At 39.1% G+C, this 26,570-nt stretch overlaps 2 protein-coding genes across 4 annotated transcripts in view; one reads left to right on the forward strand and one right to left on the reverse strand.

Annotated features, from left to right (window-relative positions):
- Window positions 1-3,770: 3,770 nt before the first annotated feature.
- dnajc3a (DnaJ (Hsp40) homolog, subfamily C, member 3a) lies at window positions 3,771-19,002 on the forward strand. The gene is made up of 12 exons (XM_034110134.2): window positions 3,771-4,009; window positions 5,032-5,142; window positions 5,236-5,360; window positions 5,628-5,702; window positions 7,302-7,454; window positions 7,572-7,753; window positions 8,026-8,145; window positions 8,768-8,873; window positions 8,969-9,089; window positions 16,880-17,012; window positions 17,345-17,493; window positions 18,457-19,002. Exons 1-12 carry the CDS (start codon window positions 3,928-3,930, stop codon window positions 18,603-18,605), a joined length of 1,506 nt encoding a protein of 501 aa, XP_033966025.1. The 5' UTR covers window positions 3,771-3,927; the 3' UTR covers window positions 18,606-19,002.
- A 280-nt stretch (window positions 19,003-19,282) lies between these two features.
- Window positions 19,283-26,570, reverse strand: part of uggt2 (UDP-glucose glycoprotein glucosyltransferase 2) — a 54,544-nt gene continuing 47,256 nt past the window's right edge. For all 3 annotated transcript variants that reach the window (XM_034110133.1, XM_034110132.1, XM_034110131.1), the window contains 8 exons: window positions 25,480-25,584; window positions 25,274-25,358; window positions 24,722-24,904; window positions 24,393-24,553; window positions 22,845-22,959; window positions 22,647-22,763; window positions 21,190-21,355; window positions 19,283-21,046 (listed from right to left, as the gene is read on the reverse strand). In XM_034110133.1, the coding sequence (XP_033966024.1) occupies window positions 21,024-21,046; window positions 21,190-21,355; window positions 22,647-22,763; window positions 22,845-22,959; window positions 24,393-24,553; window positions 24,722-24,904; window positions 25,274-25,358; window positions 25,480-25,584 (955 nt within the window). In that variant the 3' untranslated portion in view covers window positions 19,283-21,023. The remainder of the gene's footprint in view (window positions 21,047-21,189; window positions 21,356-22,646; window positions 22,764-22,844; window positions 22,960-24,392; window positions 24,554-24,721; window positions 24,905-25,273; window positions 25,359-25,479; window positions 25,585-26,570) is intronic.

The raw sequence follows: 26,570 nt of genomic DNA on the forward strand, positions 1-26,570 counted from the left end.
CTTAATTTCAAAGGTTGAAAGATGAAATACATGGGTGGGCTTATCATTAGATTTATTTTAAATTATAAAATGTTTTCCACCGCAGACACATTCACAAATAAGGAATGGCTCTGTGTCCCAAAACCTGTGTATTAGTTATTTGGATATGTTGCTGTTGTAGTGAACTATTTATCAAATAAATAGATTGAACAATGTATATATTAACATATAATAAATATTGTAAGATGTTTTGGAAATTTGCAATAAAGCTAAACGCTGAAAAAAACATTTATATATTACACTTTGTTTCCCCCGGACCATCATCAAGATTGAAATCATTCATATTAATTGTCATGATGGAAAGTATCGAAGTGCATTTACTTGAACACTGTTAAATGGGACATACTATGCTCCTATGTTTAATTAGAACCACCATTTTTTGTGTGAACCGCTCAATGACCTACATCTCCCGTCTCGCACCACACACCAAGACGGCCGTCACGTTGGCACATTTCACTTCTTTCTTTCAGAATGAGGCGAAAAGTATTAAAAGAGGTGAAAATCACTACAAGTCTGGGCATGTTGAGAGCTGTACATACACACAAGGGGAGTTAGTCGGTTCCGTAAGAGCCAGCATGTGGGACCGGGATTCTGGGATTTGTAGTCTTTCTAGTTGCGTATTGTTCATAGTCTTATATTTCAGCAGTTTTACGACAAACTGTGACTTTTTTGACATGGAAATTATTATTTAAGATTGACAAACATCATATGTGTAATTCGTGGCACAATTAAAACGGGATCAAAAGATAATCTTTCTCTCTCCATTGACTTCAATACAAACTTTTTGCAAAATAAGGTCCCATGAGTCCCACCGGAAGGGGAGGGACTTCGCCTCTCTATTGGTCATGTGTGTCACATGCATATATATATAAAGTATATATATATATATATAGAGTCTATGGTCACTACCCGATCTGCAGTGCGCATGTGCGAGATGGTCCGCCATATTGGACAACGCTGGACGGCAAGTAGGACAATATTGACACAGTGGCTTTTGGCAAAGCTCAAAAATAAAACTCGAGAGAGATGAGTTATTGTTATTACAACGTGACTTCACTATTATTTAACAACTCTTTTTATTGGGTTATTTTATTTGGGGTTAAGTAGATTGTTAGAATAAGTGAGAAATGGATTTAACATCTGTTAGACAGCTATCATACTGAATACATATTTACTGTGAATGTATGCAAAAATGTATTGCATATGTCAAGTGTCCTTCTTGGGTTGCCGTCCGGGGTTCTCCAATATAGCGGACCATCTCGCACATGCGCAGTACAGATCGGGCAGGGGGACGGATCCAGAGCATGATCCAGAGCATGATCCAGAGATTCACGTGGGAAGGTTGCTTACGTAGTAGAAATCCAAAAAATAGATACAGAAATGTTCCGACATTTTCCGATTCACCAAACATTGCGTACCGGCGAGGAAAGTGCGTACAGCACTTCCTACGCCGGTTTCCCTTTATAAATCACAATCGACTCGAAATCATGGATTCCTCGAAATGCGGTGCAGTTTTTGCGGGCTTCACGTAACGCCCATATTTGCCTATAAATAGTCAAAGAAACGCCCATTCATTCATTCATTTTGACTGACTTTATGAAGAAGATCGCAGGAAATGACGACAGAACAGCTAAAAAAGACATCTCACACGTCAGATTTTGGTTATTTTGGGGAGGTCGAGATAAATCATATTGATTGGTGGATGCAGTTTGAACCAGAGTAGCAGCATGGAGGTCGGATCGTCACCAAAATAAATAAATAAGTGGTCCGAAAAAGGTTAATGACAAAAAAAATACACATACAGTAGCCTTCCTCAGGCAGTGTGTTTGTACCGGGGACAGGAGACACCCTTGATGAGAAACTGTAAGAAATGATCGGGGAATCCCTCCGGAGTGGAGTCATGACGACTGGATCTGGATTATGTTTTTGTATTTGGTGGTTTGTGTCCCAGCTGTCGATCAACTGTGCGCAGCGTCTCCACTGCAGCCTGTACATCTCAACCCCCCCCCCCTCCCCGCAGCAACTCTAGTTAAAGGAAATACAACCAATGTGTTGTGTTATATTTGCTGTACAATTTACCATATATGGTGTTCTTAGTTTCCATACCTCCTGTATTTTACGAGCGACTTATCAAGTCTTGGAAAACGGCATAAAACACGATTAAACATGATAGTATATAAAACCATGCTCGTATCTACAACCTAGAAATGCAAAACGGCGTGAGTTTAGACGTAATTCTGTCCTCCTGCTTACCGCATCATTTATGAGAAAACATTTCATAACATTAACACAACATATTCGAGGTGGTTTTAAATAACATATCCGTATTTATTTATTTCTCCAAGTTATGTTTTTGTGTGCACTGAACAGGCGTTTGTTTAATCATTTTAAGATTGGCTTTAATCAATGTTTGAAAATGAATTCTTCATATATGATAAATGAGAGGTAACATTTTATTTATGGTATTATTTCCACATATTTCTCTCCATTCTTCCTTCTGCCAACGCGGAGTCGCAGTTTCTCGTCTCTCCCGTTTTTGTGCGTTTTGCGCATGGGTTAGAGTTTGCGGGGAGGACCGCAAATGTTCCTGTTAATAAGTTAATATTTTATAAATCGCAAACATTGCGTATAAACTGGCGTACGTCATTTTTGAGCGTATATCCCTTTATAAAAATGAGGCCCCTGGACGGATCGAGTAGTGACAATGTGCGCGTTCTTGTGTGTTGGAGGAGGGGCTCTGTAAGGAAGTAGCATATTTTCTCCGGTTGTGTATTACAAATTCTAGCGCACTCAAGCTGGTTTCTCCGAAATTACCTACCCCACCTTTAAGTTTATGAATATTATTAAAGAATACAAATCCCTCTTTGCAATGTTTTCTAGCCTCCTTAGGCTTTTTAATCACAATCATTTAACTGGAATATATCAAGTTTCAAGGCTTTATTGTCATGTGCACAGTAGTTACAGAGTAGCCTAGATATGGCAATGAAAAACGTAGGTCACAGGGTCCTCCAACAGTGTAACATGAATATAGGACATAAAACAAATAAAACAGATACAACGGTGCAAGTAAAGGGAATGTTTTGAGATGTGCAAGTTAATACAAATAAAAAAGAAATAGTGCAAGAACAGTCTATATACAAGTAAATGGAATATTATATATCAGATAAATAATTAGCAAAATGAAAACAGATGAGTGTTTATGGATGTTCTTTAAAAAGTTCTGGTGTTTAATAGTCTTATGGCCTGTACAATATTGATCGCATGAAAATATGATTTCATGCTCGGTGTTTAGAGTTATTCTAAGGCTTTACTCATTGGGAACTCGGTATAAGAAAGATCACACTGTTGAGATGTCATATCTGCCTGTTTTACACACGTTGACCAACAGGGCGGTTTGTGTTCATGAAGCCTCATGAGGTGAACCCATGGATGTATAATAAGGGTGAACATGAACCCTACAGTCTAGTGAACCCTTTTGCGAACCAATTGGCTTCAAAGCTTCATAAGGCTTCATCTCGCCATCACTACATATTGGTCCCCACAACAGTTACCTGATCCTGAGTGGGACCCACAAATGTAGTAAACCCAACTCTCACACACAAATACACACAAAAAATGATGACATCTTGTGCTGCCGTGGCTCCTCGCAGTTGAACCAACAGAGGTGGGCGGGGCTTTCTAAACAATCCAGCCAATCACAGTCCCCCACGACCGGCCGCTTTGGTTTGCTGCCCCACTGTGAGTGACTGGGAAAGGACTGGAGAAGCAATGCTCAATAGCAGTCAACACATGGGACTGTGGAGAATTAAGTGAGACATTACTTAAAATAAGATCTGCTGAAGTGTGTGTTACATAGCGGGATTGGACCTATCTGATGCACATCTAACCATGGTTTCCATCGACCATGTTGCTCACAAAGTACTGACTTACATCCCATATGTTCTTGTTTTGATTGACCTGAGATATGAAGGTAAGGAGCTGAATAACGTTATACTTTACTTGGCAACTAGCATATCACTTTGAACAAAGTTTAGACAGCCTGCTTGTATTCAAACTGTTTATAGTCATGTCAATGGTAACGTTAGCTAGTAAAATCGATATCAGATGGCTAACATTGAGCTAGCTTATCACTTGTGTTGTTGTCGTTTTTAGCTGATTAGTTAAACAACGTTTAAACTATACGTGATTGAACAATCAATTGTACCTTTGCAACGTTAGCTTGTTAATGTTATTGTCTTTGTGTAAGCTGACCTATCGTTAACTCACAAAGTATGACAGCTAGCTTAACCTAGCCTACATGTCAAAGTAACCTCTCTGTCACTCAACGCTACTGACTTATTCTAAATGGTACCGCATGTCAGAGGCAATGAACATGAATACATTAAGAATGGAGAACTGTATTGTACTTACTGCTCTGTGGCAATATGCTCCGTATTGTGTTGCAGGATACAGTGGCGTAAAGTAACTAAGTAGATTTAAGTACTGTACTTGAATAGCATTTTGAGAATCTTGTACCTGAGTAATTTAATGTTTTGCTACTCTGTACTTCTACCCCACTACAATACATATTCATTTAATACCTTTAATACCTTCAGTTACTTTACAGATTTTGTTTAATGATGTGAAATACAATTAACACTTAAATAAGACTTTAGTGTGCAAAATTCACAATCTACCCTGCAATATTCAAAGGAATTCAAACTAGCTGCACCTTTACCAGCTTTGATAATATTTGAATGCATCAATAGTTATTCAAAACATATACTATATATTATTATGAAATGGGCTATTGTGTACTGTATAATGAACACATTTACTTGTGGTAGTTTAAATATATTTTCATGCTAATACTTTTGAACTTTTACTTGATTAACATTTTGATTACAAGACCTATACTTGTAAGAGGGTAGTCCTACTCTCTTTTACTTAAGTACAAGATCTGAGTACTTCTTCCACCTCTGGCAGGATATCAGTATTGTGTGTTATTTTCAGGAGTGAAATGTGGCAGGGATGGGAGTGTGGACAACCATATGGAGATGGGAAAGAAACTGCTCGCTGCTGGCCAGCTAGCCGATGCTCTCTCTCATTTCCATGCTGCTGTGGGTAAGTAGCAGACATTCTTTACGCACAAAAGGTGTAACATTTTTGTACAACAGGGAATATGATTAAACCATGTTTTCATCGATGTCATGTCAGACGGAGACTCCAAGAACTACATGGCGTACTACAGGAGAGCCACAGTGTTTCTAGCAATGGGGAAGTCAAAGTCTGCACTGCCAGATTTGAGCCGAGTTATTGAACTCAAACCAGACTTCAAATCTGTAAGTTTCTATTTTCACCTCAGTTGGTCTGAAATTATATGTTTTACATATTTGCACAGCTTCAATTCAAACTGCAGAATGCAGAACTGTGCGAGCAATTGGTTTAATCAAACAATTGGAAGAAACTGGTATATTTGCCTTTACAATATACATATGTGCAAATAGTTAAGACACACAGCTGTGCTGGGAAACTGGCCAGTAATGTCAGCTGTGGTGATAAGTCTATTTGTACTTTATGCAAAACATGTCCTCCCCCTATCTTAACAGGCACGCCTCCAGAGAGGAAATCTCCTCCTGAAGCAGGGAGGACTTGATGAAGCAGAGAGGGACTTTAAGACAGTGGTAAGTACAGGAATGTCCACTTTAAACTCCACAGCAACAACACTAAGAAGTAACAATTTGGTGTAAAAGCAGAGATCACCAGGAGGTGTCAGTGTTGAACTCTTTCCTGATGTTAAAGGGAAACTAATCTCAAGCATGAAAACTCAATGTAAAATATGTTCTACTCGATTTGAAATAAGGTTAATTCCATTTTTATTTTTACTGTTGTGGAAGATATTGAGGTTGACTTCTGTATTATGAACTGTGAACACTTTATTTGTATTATTTATTTTTACTATATTGTACACTTGTGCTATGAGGTTGAAAACCTCATATTGAAAAGCTGAATGGATTTAACAGTCTTTAAAATAAACTAGAAAGTGAAAACATAGGCCGTGTAAGACTTTATATAAAGGGATACCCTGCATCTATATGCTATTTAAAAACAAGTGGATTATAAGTACATTGGCAGTGAACACTGATTTAGGCCCTCAGGGATGATCTTTAAGGTGCTTGCTGAGGATTAAGCCTGGAGCATGCTAATGTATTTTCCTTTAGCATCCCCATATTTACACAGAACACTCCCAGAAGACATACTGTGCATGCCCTTGTTATATCTACTATTCCTTCTTGGATTCAGTTTAAAGCTGCAGTATTCTCAGGTGAGGTAATGGTGCAGGCAAACGTTCAGTTTATCTTCCATAAGGGAATAGGATGTGAATGTATGTGTCACATTGTGCCAAGGGCATGTGATGGGCCTTTCCTTCATATTTATTTTTATTGAACAGACATATAAACATAATTAAGAAACTAAAATGTGTTAATATGTCTGAAGCTTAAGTCTTAGTCCTGTCTTACTGTCTTCTCCAGAAGGCAAAGAGACACATTTTCAGGAGAGACCATTCAGAGATTTTATAGTTTTACATGGGCAATATTTTTAGATATAATGTCAAAGCATTTGGAAAGAGGTGAGTGCTGTCCTTCAGCCGGCCCCATCATTGGCAAAGCTTAATGCACATTTAGGTATTACACTTTTCTAAGCAGGAAAAACTTAAAGGGTTCCCAGGTTCAATTGTAAAGGATATCAATCAATCAATCAATGTTTATTTATATAGCCCAATATCACAAATGTTACATTTGTCTCAGTGGACTTCACAGTTTGTACAGAATATCAGTATGACAATACGACACCCTCTGTCCTTAGACCCTCACATCGTACAAGGAAAAACTTCCGGAGAAAACCCAGTTTAAAGGGAACATGGGAGAAACCTCAGGGAGAGCAACAGAGGAGGGATCCCTCTCCCAGGACGGACAGACGTGCAATAGATGCCGTGTGTAAATTGAAAAGATAATACATTTGCAACATAGTTATGTAGTTAGATGTGATTGCTCTTATAAATATTATGATCTCTATGATGAGGATGGTTATAAGGTGTTTGGTTTAGGGATGCTAATGCTGTGATAAGCAATGCTTTGAAGTGGCAAAGCAAAGGAAGAACCTCAAATTGGAATATGTTGTTAAGGACTGAATACAATTTTCCACAGTCACTCTAACTTGTCTCACTTATTTTATCCTGACAACAAGTAGGTAATTTATTGTCTTGCCGTGCAATATTCCAGCTGAACTCCAGCCCTAGCGACCGAGAGGAGGGAGAAGCCAAAAGTCAGCTGACAAAGTCGGATGAAATGCAGCGACTGGTGGCTCAGGCCCACAGGAGCTACAGTAGCCAGGATTATGTGACAGCTGCCGCCCAGCTTGACACTATCATTGAGGTAAGATACCTATCTTGTTGGCGTAGCGTCATTTTCCTGAACGTATGACATTGTCTGTGTTATCATTGCTGCTGAGTTGTACAGTAGTTTGTAAGAGATATCATCTGCCTGTTACAGACCTGCGTTTGGGATGTGACCTCTCGTGAGATGCGAGCAGAGTGTTTTATTGAAATGGGAGAGATGGGGAAAGCCGTCAGTGACCTCAAAGCTGCATCCAAGTTAAAGAATGACAACACCCAGGCTTTCTACAAACTCAGCATCATCTACTATAATCTTGGAGACCATGAGATGTCCCTAATGTAAGACCCAATTGCAGACTGCTCCTTTATTTGTGACACCTTATCAATATCAGACATTGTGACCAGGATAGTAAGAGCTAGCATTCACAAAGTGTGATTATGAGATAACTTCTTTATTTCTAGTGTTTCTTTAAGAATAAAACATGGCAGAATTATATTTCCAATTAAGTGTTAGTTATATTTTATCTATCTATGAGTTGGTAATATTGCACGTACATCAGGTAATATAGAAATGTCATGTTATGACCCTCATCCTCTCGTCTGATTTGCAGTGAGGTGCGCGAGTGCCTGAAGCTTGATCCTGAGCACAAACAGTGTTACAGTCATTACAAGCAGGTCAAGAAGCTCAACAAACAAATCCGGTCTGCAGAGGAACTCATCCAAGAGCAGAGGTGTGTGTGTGTGTGTGTGTGTGTGTGTGTGTGTGTGTGTGTGTGTGTGTGTGTGTGTGTGTGTGTGTGTGTGTGTGTGTGTGTGTGTGTGTGTGTGTGTGTGTGTGTGTGTGTGTGTGTGTGTGTGTGTGTGTGTGTGTGTGTGTGTGTGGTGTGTGTGTGTGTGTGTGTGTGTGTGTGTGTGTGTGTGTGTGTGTGTGTGTGTGTGTGTGTGTGTGTGTGTGTGTGTGTGTGTGTGTGTGTGTGTGTGTGTGTGTGTGTGTGTGTGTGTGTGTGTGTGTGTGTGTGTGTGTGTGTGTGTGTGTGTGTGTGTGTGTGTGTGTGTGTGTGTGTGTGTGTGTGTGGAAATATCCTTGTAAATACAAAACATCTCTGAATACCATGTATTGCATCAGCTGCAAAATTACTGCTTCCTCTCCCTCAGCTCAGATTTTATAAACAAGCATGCAAATCCCATTTTATTGTGAATAGATGTTGTGTCATAGGTGACATGAATATGATTTTATATTCAGAATACTAAACAGCGAATAACATGATGTTTGTGGGTGCACTGATCCATGTTGCCGTATCAACAGTGTAACACAGCGTTGTTCAAAGACCCATCTGCTTCCTGCTCTTCCAGGTATGAAGAGGCAGTGAGCAAATATGAAGCCGTGATGAAGACCGAGCCCAACGTGCACCGTTTATCTCTCCTTGCCAAGGAGCGCATGTGTCATGCGTTGGCTCAGGTAAGACCCCTTACTGCTTCCATGAGATGCATTACCTCACTCTTTGACTTTAAATAACCCATCTAACCAGCGTGTTGTCTTGGCGTGTTGTGCAGGGCCAGCAGGCCAGCAGAGCGGTCTCAGTGTGCGGCGAAGTCCTCAAATCAGACCCGGAGAACGTCAACGTGCTGAAAGACAGAGCCGAGGCCTACATCCAGGAGGAACAGTATGAAGAAGGTAAGCCTGTCACATGTAACTGTATGTAGTTCATTTAATGTCAATCTGTTACATATCCACACTTAAAGGAGCACACTTAATGCCGCTGAGTCTACTAACCTTTACTAGGAATATTTCACTTGACAAAGTCCATGGGCACTATATGGACAGAATAATGAAATAATGAAAATAGCATATTTTTGCAAACAAAGTGTATTAATTTATTAACACCAAATATCATTTCTATCTTTTAATAGCCCCCCCCCCGTTTTGACTGTTTATATTATGAAGTTTTCTGTGATGAGAGATATTCAAGAAGTTACTGAAATCTACACACAGTTGCCAGTTTATTAGGTTCACCTGGTTATACCTAATGCAGTGTAATACATACATCCTACGGTCATTGATGTTATAGTGTTTTGATGAAACTATTAAGACTGTGCTTATTCAACTGTGTGATCATTTTAGAGCCGTTTCCTTTTTTTAGTCTTCACTGATTATATAAGTTGGGCGGATGAAATAATAGAACACCTGTCAGTAAAACATTTTTCATTTCAACCCAAAACAATTATATCGTTTATGAAGGGAGGATTTCATGAAAGGCTGCTTCAATCAGACAGCATTAGTTCCAGCTAGTCAACCAGCTAACTGCAAATAGGTTGTAATAACTCTACTTCACTGTACAGGGGTGTCATGGCAGGAGTCTAACACAGGGGGTCCTTATAACCCTGCAGAAAAATTCATTGTGAAAGTAAATGTAAATGTAAATGGGATTTTTATGTAAACATCCAAAGATAATGCTGTCAGGCAGCGTACAGTCAAATAAAGGATGGATGCTCATATCCAATTAAATCCCCATTTAATGTAATCTTTCTGTTCATCACCAGATCTACTTTGACTTTGAATTTAAATAAGAACAATAAACAAAACATGTAGATCAATGTGTGTGATAAATGTATTTTAAATGGTTTCCAGATTTAATTTGGTTAGCATATACAGTGGGGCAAAAAAGTATTTAGTCAGCCACCAATTGTGCAAGTTCTCCCACTTAAAAAGATGAGAGAGGCCTGTAATTTTCATCCTAGGTACACTTCAACTATGAGAGACAAAATGGGGGAAAGAAGCCAGGAAATCACATTGTAGGATTTTTAATGAATGAATTGGTAAATTCCTCGGTAAAATAAGTATTTGGTCACCTACAAACAAACAAGATTTCTGGCTCTCACAGACCTGTAACTTCTTCTTTAATAGCCTCCTCTGTCCTCCACTCGTTAACTGTATTAATGGCACCTGTTTGAACTCGTTATCAGTATAAAAGACACCTGTCCACAACCTCAAACAGTCACACTCCAAACTCCACTATGGCCAAGACCAAAGAGCTGTCAAAGGACACCAGAAACAAAATTGTAGAACTGCACCAGGCTGGGAAGACTGAATCTGCAATAGGTAAGCAGCTTGGTGTGAAGAAATCAACTGTGGGAGCAATTATTAGAAAATGGAAGACATACAAGACCACTGATAATCTCCCTCGATCTGGGGCTCCACGCAAGATCTCACCCCGTGGGGTCAAAATGATCACAAGAACGGTGAGCAAAAATCCCAGAACCACACGGGGGGGGATCTAGTCAATGACCTGCAGAGAGCTGGGACCAAAGTAACAAAGGCTACCATCAGTAACACACTACGCCGCCAGGGACTCAAATCCTGCAGTGCCAGACGTGTCCCCATGCTTAAGCCAGTACATGTCCAGGCCCGTCTGAAGTTTGCTAGAGAGCATTTAGATGATCCAGAAGAGGATTGGGAGAGTGTCATATGGTCAGATGAAACCAAAATAAACTTTTTGGTAAAAAACTCAACTAGACGTGTTTGGAGGAGAAAGAATGCTGAGTTGCATCCAAAGAACACCATACCTACTGTGAAACATGGGGGTGGAAACATCATGCTTTGGGGCTGTTTTTCTGCAAAGGGACCAGGACGACTGATCCGTGTAAAGGAAAGAATGAATGGGGCCATGTATCGTGAGATTTTGAGTGACAACCTCCTTCCATCAGCAAGGGCATTGAAGATGAAACGTGGCTGGGTCTTTCAGCATGACAATGATCCCAAACACACCGCCCGGCCAACAAAGGAGTGGCTTCGTAAGAAGCATTTCAAGGTCCTGGAGTGGCCTAGCCAGTCTCCAGATCTCAACCCCATAGAAAATCTTTGGAGGGAGTTGAAAGTCCGTGTTGCCCAGCGACAGCCCCAAAACATCACTGCTCTAGAGGAGATCTGCATGGAGGAATGGGCCAAAATACCAGCAACAGTGTGTGAAAACCTTGTGAAGACTTACAGAAAACGTTTGACCTCTGTCATTGCCAACAAAGGGTATATAACAAAGTATTGAGATGAACTTTTGTTATTGACCAAATATGTTATTTTCCACCATAATGTGCAAATAAATTCTTCAAAAATCAGACAATGTGATTTTCTGGATTTATTTTTCTCATTTTGTCTCTCATAGTTGAGGTATACCTAGGATGAAAATTACAGGCGTGGGAGAACTTGCACAATTGGTGGCTGACTAAATACTTTTTTGCCCCACTGTATATACATACAGGTGACAATGACATGCCGTTATTTCACATGATGTTCTTCTACCCCCGTGCCAACAGCCATAATATGGTTTCCTCAAAATCCCTGCTTGCATTTTATGTTTATCTGTTGATAAAGTCTGAAATGTAGTGTAAGCCTTCCCACATCGCAGTGCCTATGTAAGTAAATATGTTGAGACCGTTGAGACGCATCATGCAAGATCATCTATTTTTAACAAATGGAGATGTAACTCATCATAATGTAACGCATTGAGTTAGTTAACTGTTCTCTTATTTAGTCAACTTTAGCTAACTTTAGGTAAGTAGCTCTCCTCCTTTCAATCTTAAAATGGTTTTGCTGTTCACAATTTAACATTATCTGGGAAGAAATTAACCCAGTTAAAATGAAACCAGGAAAAGTGTTCATGTTCATAAGTGCTAAACTACGACTTTGTGTGATTTTACAATTGTGGCACGGAGTGAATCACCAGAATAGCAAACTTGTAGAGGCGAGGAAAGAGCCAGACTCGGGGTGTATACAGAACAGCCAGAGTGCACTTTGTGCCCTCTGGCTTTCTTGTCTGATGTGGAGCTTTTTTTTAAAGCAACATTTTTATTCCAAGTAGATGGATTTTCTATAGAGATGAATATAAATGAGACATTACTAAATCATCAAAGCCAACATGATGAGCGTCGCAGGCACAAGCTGAAATGTAGTTTAGTTGATAAAATCAGTAAACTACTGTATCCATCCCATATTATGTTACCATATATTTTAGAACACAAATATGTAAGTAAGTGCTTTTCAAACATAGTCACAAACTGCTTGACAAAGCATTAAAATATCATACGAATGAAGAAGTGCTAAAAACAAATACATTGTGAAATAAAAACACAATACACAATAAGAACACAATACACAATAAGAACATAGAATAAAATCACACAAGTTACCCAAACACCTGCCCAAACAGGAATTTGACATTTTAAAAGAGTCTACAGAGTCAGCGGACCGTAGGTGTGTGGGCAGAGCGTTCCATAATTTATAATAATAAATGTGAATTTAGCTTCATTTTACATGAGCGGACACAGCAACTGCCTAACATATCGTATTTTTTAAAAAGAAAGCATACACAAATGCCCAATACACCGTCCATTTCTATCACCATCACTCCTGGCCGGTCAGCCCCAGAGAGAAATAACACACTGTATGTTGTCGTTACATGGCATGAACGCATCAGCAGGTGGAATCCTAGACCTCATGTAAGCTTTTAAAGTGTCAGAACCCATGGGTGTTAAATTCACCTCAGTACGCCTCTAAGCCTCAAAGCACACACACGTGTGCACACAAACAGCCTGGAGCTGCAGCAACATGATCTGAAGGTGAGGATGAAGAAAGTGGTTTCCTTAATAGCAAGAGGGATTTCCAGGGATGGCCTTACGAAGGACACAAGTAATGGTCGAAAATGCTACGTTGGGCATATCGCTTCATTAGGTGGAGATGAAAAAGTCTATAATACCAATGATTCTAGCAACACTTGTGTTTTATTAAAAGTAAAAATATGTTTCAACCAGGGCTAATAATACTGTACATGTTTTTCTTGACAGTTACAGCTGATTGTACATATCTTACTTTACTATAGATAATCACATCTTTATCACAACAGTCTCAGAAAACCTCAACAGTGGATTTAAAGACCCTCCTTCAATGCAAAACTTGTGCAGTTATTTGTCTTAAAGGTCACTTATTATGCAAAATACACATTTTCATATCTTTCATACATAAACATGTGTCCCCTCTATGTAAAGAGATTCTGAAAGTTTCAGGAAAAAAGATTCGCTCACTTTTTGTCCTGCTCCATCTATATAAAACCCTGTCTGAAAATGAGCTGATCAGATTTTGGCCACTTTATGATGTCATAACAATTGTTTGGCTTGTGTAACCATTAGCCAATCACCAAGACCGGAAGCTGTGGGGTTCATAAAAACATGTTCTTACTCAATATCAAGCCACGATTATCGTTTTTATTTTAAATTGTATAATGTCTGACTTTTTTTGTCATCTGTGAGGAAAAGAAATGGGGCTCAGAGCCTCAGAATACTGAAATCTGTATTTCTTCCTTCTAATTTGTTATTCTTTTCTAAATAACACACTGTTATTTACTCACCAATAACACACAATTATCCTTGTTTGTATATATTTGTTTAATTCCATAATCTCGGGCTTTTTTGGCGTCCGTCAGGAACTGAATTTCAAAATAAAAATAACCGGAAACAGATGTAGGCCTATAAGGGACATTTCGAGCATCATTGCGATAAACAGCCACTGAACTGATTACCCAAGATCCTCAGCTATGGTTTAAGCTCGCTGATTGGATGTTTTAGCCGCAATGCATGTAGGGATATGGTGTTAATGCCGTATCAAATCCGAAAAACATTTCTGAGTTTAGGATGGCCGAAGACACTACACTACCCATAATCCCCAGCTATCGTTTAGGACTACAGTCCCTGTGATTAATCTTCAAGCTCTGGGATTGGATGTTGGAGTGGCAGTGCGCCAAGGTTACGCCGAGCGTCAAACAGCTGTTTGAAATGGAACAAAACCACGCCAGACTATCCAAAACTGGAATCGAACGCCCCCCCCAAGAACTACACATGCTGGCTATTGTGTTTCGCAAAATTTTCTATGGGACGTCTCTACTGAACGTTTTCGTTGTTCCCACAATTAGAAGTTGCCAGTATTAAACACATTGGTGTTATCAAATGTAAAACATATAATTAATAAATGGGTGAAAATCGCTTGTGTCCATAATGCGCAGCATTAATATATACCCACATGACAGCTCATTGTTACTTTGTAATTCTACTCCACTACAATTCAGAGGTTAACCTGGTATTTTTACTCCACTACATTTATTTGAGTTACTTTGCAGATTCTGATTAATGATGTGAAATATAAACAACCCTTAAATCAGACTTTAGTTACACCGGAGTAAAATTCAGGGAAGGTGATTTTCAAGTGCCAACAATCAGGAGAGATATTTGATAGTTGGTGCTTGAGAAGACTAAACATGTATCTGCAATTGACATGAATGGAAACGAGTAATAAAGTATATTCATTACTCGTTATTCTCTACTAGTTAATTAAAGACTGTATATTATGGCTATTTTGCACATCCCTTTCAAGATTTTCAAAGGTTGATTGACATATCATATACACAACTACGATGTAGTTATGCAATGAATGAAAATCTTGGGTCACAGGTTCCTCAACAGTGCATTACAAGACATCTATCAATATGTGTGTATACCTCCACCATTAAACTGTCATATTCTGCACTTTTTTTATACTATCTACATAAGAGTATAATTCATGTGTATAATATCAGTTAAAATAAGTGCTTCAACATAGTTAACATTGCAGGAAAGCAATATATTAGACGTTAAGTACTTTGTCAGGCTTAATATTTATCTGTAGATAGATACCCCCAAAGTTTTTTTCTTATTTAAAAGAAGACCTTAATCTAAAGTATTATTGAATGTTTAAATAAAGGTTAATTGGTGTTTCTGTTTTGCACCTCCTCCTATTAATATCTTTGTACATCCTGCACTAAACTGTTTTATTGTAGAGATCACTTATAGTATCTTCTTGATTTTTTATATTCTATATTTCTATCACAGACCTTCTACTTTCCCCCTATGAAAGTATGTACTCTTCATATTTTTTTTCATCAAATATAACACATAAAAACAATATTTCAATAACGTGCTTTAACCACTAGGCGGTGGTACACACAGCCATAATAACTTTGTATTATTAGTGTAGGACACTTATGTATGTACACCATCTGAAGATGTGTAGTTTTATTCATGCTTTCACATAATTTTACAGCATATTGCTATACTATTTCAGACTCAGTATTTACATTCTTATATTCAAAGAAAATCAGTAATATCTTTAAAAACTACAGTCCTTTTATATCAGCTGTGCACCGTTATGGTGTAAATATAACCTATCTACGAATTAGATCAAATGTAAAAGTCAGCCGAATTAGTGTTGATACTGCAAGGAGACGTATTGTGTGAAGAGAAATTAAAGATGTTGTTTAATTGTTGATATATTTATGATCCAAGTCAAGTATTCAGTTTCGGCGGCATTTCTTCCAGTTTTTCCAAAGGTCTTCTCATCAGGGCTCTCTAAATAAAGAACTACGGCAGATCTGTAATATGTAATGCAGCCGAACCATGTATTACAATGCCGTTATGTGATGACTTTGAATTTGAATTTGATATGGCATGAACACCATATATATACATGCATTGCGGCTAAAACATCCAATCAGCGAGCTTAAACCATAGCTGAGGATCTTGGGTAATCAGTTCAGTGGCTGTGTATCACAATGATGCTACGTCTGTTTCCGGTTATTTTTATTTTGAAATTCAGTTCCTGACGGATGCCAAAAAAGCCAGAGATTATGGAATTAAGCAAATAAATAAAAACAAGGATAATTGTGTGTTATTGGTGAGTAAATAACAGTGTGTTATTTCGAAAAGAATAACAAATTAGAAGGAAAAAAGATTTAAAAAAATACAGATTTCAGTATCCTGAGGCTCTGAGCCCCATTTCTTTACCAATAGAAATACATTGCTTTCAAAATCGTTCTGTGTGACACGAAAAAAAGGGGAACATCGTGTTGGTGAACACGAATCAATAGATTAAATGTCGTGACTATAACACCAAATGCCGTGAGACTGGGTTGACTATTAGCCTTCTCTTGGGATGCTAACACAAACACAAGTCTCCTGTGATGAGATCATCTATTGGTGAGTCTGCAAAGTGTTTTAATGTTACTATTAGTCATAAATGCAGTGCCAGCATTCAAAATCATTTGTAAAAGGAAGTAGATACTGTATAGACTTGTGTCACAGTAATGTCCGCGTCACAACAGCTAAATTGAGGAAATGAAGGCACAGATTGAAATGTAATTAAATTATTGTTAGCTGATCCATGTACATTCTTGTGAGAATTATGATTGGTTTATCATCTAATTGAAGGCTCAGACACAACATGACCCTGAACATTGCTCATAGACACTTTAGCAGCATGGATGCTTGCTACAATGAGGTCTAAAGGTCCTGTGTTTCATTCTACTGTACTGTAATACTATACTTAACTTCCCATTAGCTGCTTTGGAGGAGAAAGCAATACTTATTATGTCCTCCCTTTTTATTTTCCAGCTATTCAGGATTATGAGACTGCTTCAAAACACAGCGAGAACGACCGGCAGGTAAAAGAAGGCCTGGAGAAAGCTCAGCGACTTCTCAAACAGTCCCACAAGAGGGATTACTACAAGATCCTGGGAGTGAAGAGGTGGGCACTGCAGTTTTGGTTATTGGATTTCTTTTTAAATAGGTGTTTTCCAGACAGGGAATTATTTCCGGGAAGTATCAATATGAGAATAATTGGGGTTTTTCTTATTCATTTTCTTTGACAAATGGGTTGCTTTGCAAGGCTGCTTCAGAAATGTATTTGTTTTTCTTTTGGGACTGTATAACAACCGTTGCTCTGCAAACAAATGTACAATTGACAATTTAACTTGTATTACATTTTAAGAAAGCCTTCTAACCCCAACTCTTTGTCAAGCATTATTAGGTCCAGCTTGTGTTGATAGTAAATATCCCCCCCCCCTCTCATTGTCACAGAAATGCACAGAAAAAGGAGATCACCAAAGCCTACAGGAAACTGGCACAACAGTGGCATCCTGACAACTTCCAGAAACCAGAAGAAAAGAAGAAGGCCGAGAAGAAGTTTATAGACATCGCTCAGGCCAAAGAGGTTCTCACTGACCCAGGTAAGAAGTTGTGTGTTCTGCAGAGTCGGTGGAAAGTTCTGCTGGCAGTCTCCGGTAAATGCCAGGCCTCCGAGGGGCTGCGGTGAACAGCTCGCTACTTTCTTCGCTACTGGGCATCCATTTCTTCAGTAAATAGTTTTATTCAAACATCTTACAGAAAGAAGTAAGAGTATAGTACTATAGGCAGTCCTAGTGTGGAAATGTTACCACTATTAATTTCCTCATTTCACTAAAATACAATGTCATATTTGTAGTTGGTTTTATTCACAGGTTGCATCTTAACACTACAGTTCACACCCATGTCTCTTTGCAGTTCGAATTAGCAATCGCACATCGCAGTAATCCACATGGGGCATTAGTAATGTGAGCTTGCAATTTTGCTTAATTCCTGAATTTAACTCAACTGAAATCAGGCCATGCATCCAGGTATCCATAGTAATTATAAAGGCCTATATTTTGTGTTTTATGTGTCCTCCCTAATTCATTTATATCCTTCACACCAAAGACGCTCTGTCTCTGAAAAGACTTTTGGAGCGTGCTCTGGCGCTTAGTAGCCTTATACCGTGCTATACGACATTTTCTGATGAGCGGAGGGGGGTACGGGGTTTGCATGGAATTTCATGCTGTGGCTCAGCGGATTGAGTGCTGGACTTTGAATCAGGGGATAGCAAGTTCGAGTCCCACTGCAGTCAGCATGTCGGTGTGTCCCTGGGCAAGACACTTCACCCCAAATTGCTCCTGTGGGGATTGCCCACAGTACTGAATATATGTTAGTCGCTTTGGAATGAATGAATGAATTAGCCAAATACCTGTGATGTACATATTTTCACCCGAGTGCATATACTGTAGACACTGCGTTTTCTTTTAATTCTAACTCCTAGAAGGATTGATTTCTTATTCAAAATGAATATGTGGTTTTTATTTTGTGGAATTGTCTGTTCTGATACGTTGTGTTTTTCCTAGAGATGAGAACCAAGTTTGACCAAGGGGAGGACCCCATGGATCCAGAGAGCCAGCAGGGTCGTCCTCACCATCAGCACTTCCATCAAGGCTATCAGGGTTTCAATCCATTTGGCTCTGGACCCTTCAACTTTAAATTCAACCACAACTGAGGGAGCTCATATCCAGCACTGCTGGAGCGTTTCTCCTATTTCCCTCTGCATTTAAGAAGGGAGATCAGTGACATCAGGAATGCCAGGAATGTCCTAAGTCTCTCAAAAAATGTGGAGCAAATTGTGACTTTTTAATTTAGTGACCTTAATTAAATAATGCATTTTTGTTGTTGAATGATACAACTTTGAATTCCGTTTGGGGAAGGTCTGTTGCTATGCTAACAAATATCTGCCATGTGTGAAGCAGCTTTTATGTCAAGTAGTTAATTCTGACACATCTTCTCCACGTTCACTAAGATACACATCCATTCAGAAGGTGCACTTTGTACATAGGTACACTGCTATTTTTTATATGAATGGAGTTTTTCTGAACTGTAAATAAAGAAATATTTATGTACCTTGAGTTGAATATACGGGTAAGAGTATTGCTGTATGGAAAGGTCAGAGAGGTACTTTACTGCATTCATGGAGCGAAGCCAGTTGGAGAAATAGTACTTCATCAGATTTAACCTTTTCCAAATACAGCCATCTTTACGGCTTCTTTTCCACACAAATGTATTTTCACATGATGTAATGGTTTATGGCAAGAAACTAAATTACATTGTTAGGAAATTCATTGATTGTAGCCTGTACAGAGCAGGATCCTCTAACCACAGATTAAACAAAGGATTCAGTAATGATGGTTTTGTATCAAAGATTTATTTTTACCAAACAGAAATATAAACAATTATATTTGACACAGCAAAAATGTTTAATTGGCTTTAAGACAAGGACAAATGACAGTTGGCTTTGACTGAGCAGCATCACCCATTTTATTCCTGAGACAAAAGCACTGGTTCATTGTGGAATTATAATATTTGAAAGTAACTTCTAAAAACTCAATGCAGTGAAGCCAAATCTAGCCAAGATGAAAACATACTGTAATAAGTTAAAATCATAAATCCTACCAATAGACCATGACCTTTAGTGTGCAAATGAGGACCCTCTGATCCACACCTTGGCAATGAGGTCCTGCCATTGGATAATCGCTATTCAGGGGCGGGGTTTAACCAACTGTAAATGCTGTTGGGTAAAGGGGTTGAATTTGTAATTTTATAAAACATCATGGCACTCCCAGCTTTAATTATAGTTTAATTGGAACCTCTATTTGAAATTTAAAAAGCAAAAGAGAGTACCCTTCCAACAAGTATTCAAAACACATTTATGGCAAATAAAACAAAGGTAATAAGACGTCCATTCACTTTAATTTAAATGAACAATGTGTGAAATTGAACAGGCTCCAGATGTGACTGCTGAAGCGCTTGAGAATAGTTTCAAAGCCACCTTGAAATAAAACAAAAAGCCTAAAAATACATTTGAATTTCAACATAAGATATTTAATGTTTGTTTGACCTAATAAAGCCTCAGCCGATATAAATACAAGTGAGCAGGACTGTTCATACTGATCAATGAGTGATGCTGAACGTTCATAGTCATATATTCAGACATATTGGACTTTTGTTTCAGATTTCTGATATGATTTATAATAAAGGAGCAACTGGACAGGAGAGTGGAACAATGATATTCTACTTACTATAGATGATCAATGAGTATTAACTCTCTAACCTGTATAAGGAATCTTGCAAGGGAAGGCTAAACTAAAAAAGATTTGAGGTAAACAAAAGACAGTCCCCCTACTCTTGACCAAGAATAAGAGTGACACCCACAGATAAAGAACAGTCCCAAGTACTAATGTGACAGTAAGAAAGGACATTGAAAAGCAGACTGGCTTTATGTCTATCACCACTTTGGTTTTGGCAAATTGATACGCAAATGCATAAACTTTGTGAAACAGTTTTCCATGATAGAAAAACAGAACAAAAAGGGTCTTAGAAATGTGCCCTCTCTGTCTGATTCGAGCATACATTATCAGTGCAATATTGTTTTTATTTTCAAACACACGCCTGAGAGAGTGCTTTGTGACCTCTCATCATTACCCCCGCTATGAGGATATTGTGGCTTGTTGATTTATTTATCCGTTTGACAGCATCATTACATAATTGATAACAGTACATGCCAGGTATTAATCAAAAGTGATGGAAGGGTGGGGCAGGATCACAAATCATGTTTCACTTATGGAATTTCTTGTCAAGTTCCTTCTTAGTTAACTTCATTTACCATGGCAACCACATCCTAACAAAGAACTTATTTGAGTGATGAAAGCACCCCGTAAGTTCCCAGTCGGCAGTTAACACTTACAATATGTGTTCATTTTGTAAGACTGCAGAAGCAGATATGGCATCTGAAAATATCACATCCTGCTGGGGATGCAACGCTCCATGGCTATGTTTAGATGGAATTGTCTGTCAAGCTTCACAGGTGGGCTGCGTGCAAAAAGGTTCTGCCCCCTCCCCCTCTCCAGGACGGGGCTGGCAGGCACTAAAGTTCATCACGCTGGTTGTCTAGGGGTGAAGGTAGGAGAGGAATAATGAAAATGAGCACAGTGGAGAGAGAGAGACAGAAAGGTTAATCATACAGGAGTAGAATAGATCATTTGACTTTTCTTTCTTGTAAAACTGGGAATACAAGACGTTTCATTTCAAACCTTTTTCATGTTGTGAGGCAGAGGGAGTGTGTTTTGGCGCTGGTGTGTCCTCCTGTCCCTGAACCCGCCTCAGCAGCTGTTTTATCTCGTTGTCATATTCTACCCACTCTGGCACGATCCTAGCTGCGGCCGTTAGCTTGGGCTCCTTGGTCCTCGGGTTATTGCACTGCAGCAGAGAGACAAAGCGCATCACTCACAGCACGCGGGCCACTTCCTCCCAACGAGACGTATTGTCGTTCCCAGCACTGTCCGTGGCGAGCGTTGGAACCTAATTTGATTTCCAATTCTGTTAAAAGGACATTAGCCCATGTCTTGTGTCTGAATTACCACAATGAGACAATGCTTCCTATTCCAATCCACTGCAGCCGTCCAGTAATTCTCTAAAGGAGTTTAGGAGACTACAGGATTGCTCCTAAATAGCTTCCTAAATGCCAAGTGCATCATGGACATTACACTGTCGAGGGGAATCCAGTCTTTTAGTGCTGCAGCAAATACAGTTCACCATTGTCAGGAAAAACCTGCAAACATGGCTAGAAAGTGGTATATGAGCCCTTTGTTCATTATCAGCATGTTTCAAGACATAATACATATTTTTAAAAAGAAGGAAAAAGGGATTTTACCATCTAAAAAAAGCTGTTAATATTAATAATGGAGCTTTATTTATATAGCACTTTTCATACAACACATGCAGCTCAAAGTAGGGCTGCTCGATTATGGCAAAAATCATAATCTCGATTATTTGGGTCAATAATTGATATCACGATTATTAAAAACGATTATCCATTTACTTTGAAAACATCAATTTATTGAAAAAGAATGTGAACAGTATGTTTTTAACAGTTGATTACCCTGAACTTTAAATGTAATTCAACTGAAAAACCAAAAAAATTAAATTAAATAAATAATCGTTTTATTTCGATTATGTTGTTTTCATAATTGTTGCAAGCCAAAAACGGAATTGCGATTAAAATACGATTAATTGAGCAGCCCTACAGTAGCTCAAAGTGCTTTATAAAATACAATAAACAACAAATTCAAGACAAAAGGTACAATACTGACACAAACAAGAACAAATGTATGATAATACAAATAAAATAAATAATGGTTTCTCTCTGACAGATAAGACACAAGACAACTGAGTCGATGCAACAATATAAAACCCCATAAAACAAAGTGAACATAATAGGTACAACAAAAATACAAATAGAAAGATAATAGTAATAGAAATGCCATAATTCTACTAAAGGTTAATCGATTAAGAATTCAAATATACCAACCAAAAGAAAAATTGCTATTAAAGCATGTTAGATTAATAAAAGATAAAATCCTTTAAGACCTATAAAATAAATAAAACAATATAATAAGGACTAAAAGAACATTTAAAGTGGGGGGCTGCTAATAAAAAGCTCCTCTAAAAAGATGTGAATGATAATGGATGTCACGGCTGTGGAACTCACCAGGTCGATGGTCTTAGCGGAGACTTTGGAGGTTTCATCGCACCACGTCTCACACCACAGCCACTCCTGAGGGAGAGACTTGATGGCCACTTGGTGGATCATGTTGTTAGGAAGGTCCTAAAGAAACAAACCTATATCACAAATGTGGAATCTCAACAGCGTGTTTATAATGCTATGATGTCCCTCAGAGCGGCGTACCTGGTCCAGGTTGGACAGACTGTTGGGGTCCTGGCTCAGGGCCTGGTACTGGCCTCGTAATCTGTCCCCAGCGGCAATCTTCCGGAACTTCTTCAAATCTACTACGTACAGCGCGCTGGTTGGAAAATAGGAGGGAGAGACATAAAAAGCAGGTGCGAGAAAACTATTTCTTGAAGGGAAGGCCCGTAGGAATGACTTAATAAAACAAATAATGACTTAATAAAGATAAATACCCTAGACACATTTGGATAATTGACCCTAATGTTTCATATTAATAAACCAACGTAGTAAACCTTGTTGTTTCACTTATTAGATCAGGGCTCCCACACCTTTATAGACATGGATTTTAATTACTTTCAATGTACATTCTTTCAAATTCAAGAACTGTGACACGATGACTACTTTTCCAACCCTGAGAGTCTTTAGGATGAGAATTATGAGGCTACAGGCTTTACAGAACTAAATGTTTCCATTAAACTTCAACTTGTATTCTTTCCCCCTCAAATTCCCAAACTCTTAAGGATTCCCTGGGTTGCTTGTAGTTTTAGGCCTGCCAGCTGATTTTCACCACCTCCTCTTTACCTGGGCTCACTGATGCAGATCATTAAACCCTCGCTGCATCTGTCCCCCCCACAGAGCTAAGCATCACGCTGGCATCCAATCAAATGACAGCTTTACAGCTCTGTACTCTGCTCAGCCACTGGCTGCCATCACACTGACAGAGGGAGAACTCGGTGCCACACGCCGAGCAATAATCTGAACTTTTTATTTCAGAGCCACAAGAACTGCAACTATAATTGGTGAAGTCCAATCACCATGGAAACTGGATGAACACAGTACTGTAGCGCAGCCACCATTTCTTTTTTGGAAATTGGAACATTAAAATGGTGTATATATTTTTTGACTGCAAATAAGCAATCTGGAAGAAAACAATACTCTTTTGACAAATCAAAGTGAGCGAACTTCTGGCAGATTGGTTCAATTATATTGCGTGGGTAGGATGAGATGCAACACTACACTGTGGGAAAAGTTAAGCTTTCTCTTGGGTTTACAGTTTCTGAGATCCAAAAAAACAAAACAGCAGCAGTACTTCCAGCCTCGAAGTACAAGAATACACAAGTAATGTTCCAGTTCCTCCTCTTTTATACCTGGAACTTAGATGGAACAACAAAAACATGTTATTGTCAAATGATGAATAATTCCACTCGACTCTTTACTGGAGGCAAGCCAACGAGTACGGGCAGTGTCAGGCAGAGAAAGATGTTTCCATCATATGTTTAGTTTTTTTTTAGACTTCCTTGAAATGTTTCATTCCGCTTTTCAAAGCATAGACACATGTGATAACAGTCCTCAAATAAATACTGAGTGAATAGCCTTCAAGGACATCAATTCCAATAAATGGTGACAACTATTTATTTCTAAACTGGGAAAATATCAGAAAGAGGAATAGTGTTGATGTTGATAGTATATAATAGAACATATCAGAAGTCAAGCAGACAGAATGCTGGTGCTGCTATGCTCTCCCTTCACAGTTGTTTAAAGAACTACCTGATGTGGTATTTCCTGTGTCCTAGATGTGAGGCCCAGTAGCCGGTTTTCCAGAAGCGATAACCTTCCATCTCTCTGCGACTGTCACAGAACGGAGTGTAGCCATAAGGAGCTCCCTGCAGGTCGAAATCCCTCAGCTCCTTCAGATCAGCCCGAACTATCTGCGAGAGAACGAGCGAGAACATTGGTGAGTCCGGAGAGGAGTGACGACCCTCAGCGGCGTTCTCATCCAATCTTCACACCGGCGCTGGAACTGATATCTCTTTCACTTTCAGCCACTCACGAGTCACGACTAGCTCCTTCCTATGACACTTTCATTTGATGCCTACCTGATCGGCGTCCACAAAGATGATCTTGTCCACAGCCAGCGGGAACAGGACATCCAGGAAGAGGATTTTGTATCCCCAGATAATGCGCTGCTTCTCAGTCTGCTGGTGGAGCCAACGGGGCCACTTGTACTGCACCAGTTCATACTGGAAGCCAAGAGACTCGGCCATTTCAGAGATGGTTTCCTAAACACCCCAAAAAACACACCAGAGGTGAAAGAAATCCAATATGAGGCACATTTCTCATTAACTAAACACCTAAGAAAAGTGCTACAATGATATTAATACTTGTGGATAGGCTAACAAACTATCTATAAGGAGCTTACTTAGAAAGAAATGACAAATATATTACACAATTCAGCCCAGTAGTACAAATATAATGCTGGTTCTTTTGTGTGTTCCAGACATTATGTTACAAGCATAAAAAGGTCATAAGACTGAGAGGATATTACAAAAAGGGAACAACCCTCAGATCCTTCCTTTGCTTAGTCTAAATAAAGCTCTGAAGGACCCGTTCTTCTCTAGGCAGGAATAACAGAATGAAAGGGGAAGTACCTTGAAAGACGGTGAGAGGTAATTCTTGAGGAACCAGAACTTAACAGGTGTTTTTGTGTGTCGAAGGACGGACAGCATCATTATTCTGAAATGGTGAAGGAAGAGGGAAGGATCAGCTCGAGGATCAGGGCTTAAAGGAACGCAGCATGAAGGGCCTGGAAAGGAAGCGTGTGAGTGTTTGTGTTTGTGAACTCAAGGTGACCCACCTCAAAAAGCGCTCGTACAGATGTCCCGAGGCCACAGAAAATATGTTGAGAACGTCCTCCTTGTGCTTTTCGCCCTCATCCTTCTTGGAGCCGCCACCTGTGATGCTGTACATGAGAGGACGGAACGTGAGCCACTGGCATCGTATTCATGGTGAAAGTAAATCAGGACTAAGCCAGCACACACCATGCTTTTTCAGAACCAGGAGCAATCATTATTATAACACCCGGGGGAAAAGCGTTTTTAGACAAACCATGCAATACTGTGAAGCAGTGGCGTTTCATTTGAATGAATCGATGGTAAGGAAAGCCGTGATTTTCATATGATTTGAACAGAAATGTAGATTTCTGCAGGATCTAGATAATAATGTGATAGAACCGAGACACTGCAAGTAGCTGTGACATGTTAACTTTTAGCCACCATACGAAGAGCATTATCTAAAACAATTTCTATCCAATCGATAAAACAGTAAGTCAAAGTTGCGCTGTTACATTTGAACTGGGAGCACTAAGCGTGTCATGGATTTGAACATAAATGTATAATAAACACTTTAGGCTTCAGCCGGAGGATAAAGCAGCAGAGTGCGCTTTTATCACAAAAAAAAGAAAACGTAATCTAATAAAAAATGATTGTGAAAAAAGAGGCAGCACTACTTCCGCTGTCTGCCTTGCTTGTTGGTTCGTGGGCCTGAGCTGCTTCTCTGAATGCATTGCATGATGGGAGTCACACAACGTCAAATGCATTGATTGAAAAATAAATGTAACGTTAGGTCAAGCTGAACGTGGAATAATTCAACAGCCGTGATGACGACAGGGAGCTCGGCCGCAGAGAGTGATTTGCACACGAGCGATCTGTGGAAAGAGAGTAGTCGATCTAGTAAAGGGACCTACACAAGAAGGCACGTCTCTTTTGTTGTGATTTAGTGTTTTGCTGCCTCGCTGGTTCTCTTTTTTTAACAAACCGGCGAGTTCATATTTGGTGTATATTCATTAGATTGGACCCATTGCAAACATAATGTTTATATAAGAAGAGACAAAGGAAAGTGTTTAAGCCGGTGGTTGCATAATTTCTCCAAAACATTTCAGCTACACAT

This window comes from Pseudochaenichthys georgianus, chromosome 21 (genome assembly GCF_902827115.2).
Source record: "Pseudochaenichthys georgianus chromosome 21, fPseGeo1.2, whole genome shotgun sequence".
Classification (NCBI taxonomy): domain Eukaryota; kingdom Metazoa; phylum Chordata; class Actinopteri; order Perciformes; family Channichthyidae; genus Pseudochaenichthys; species Pseudochaenichthys georgianus.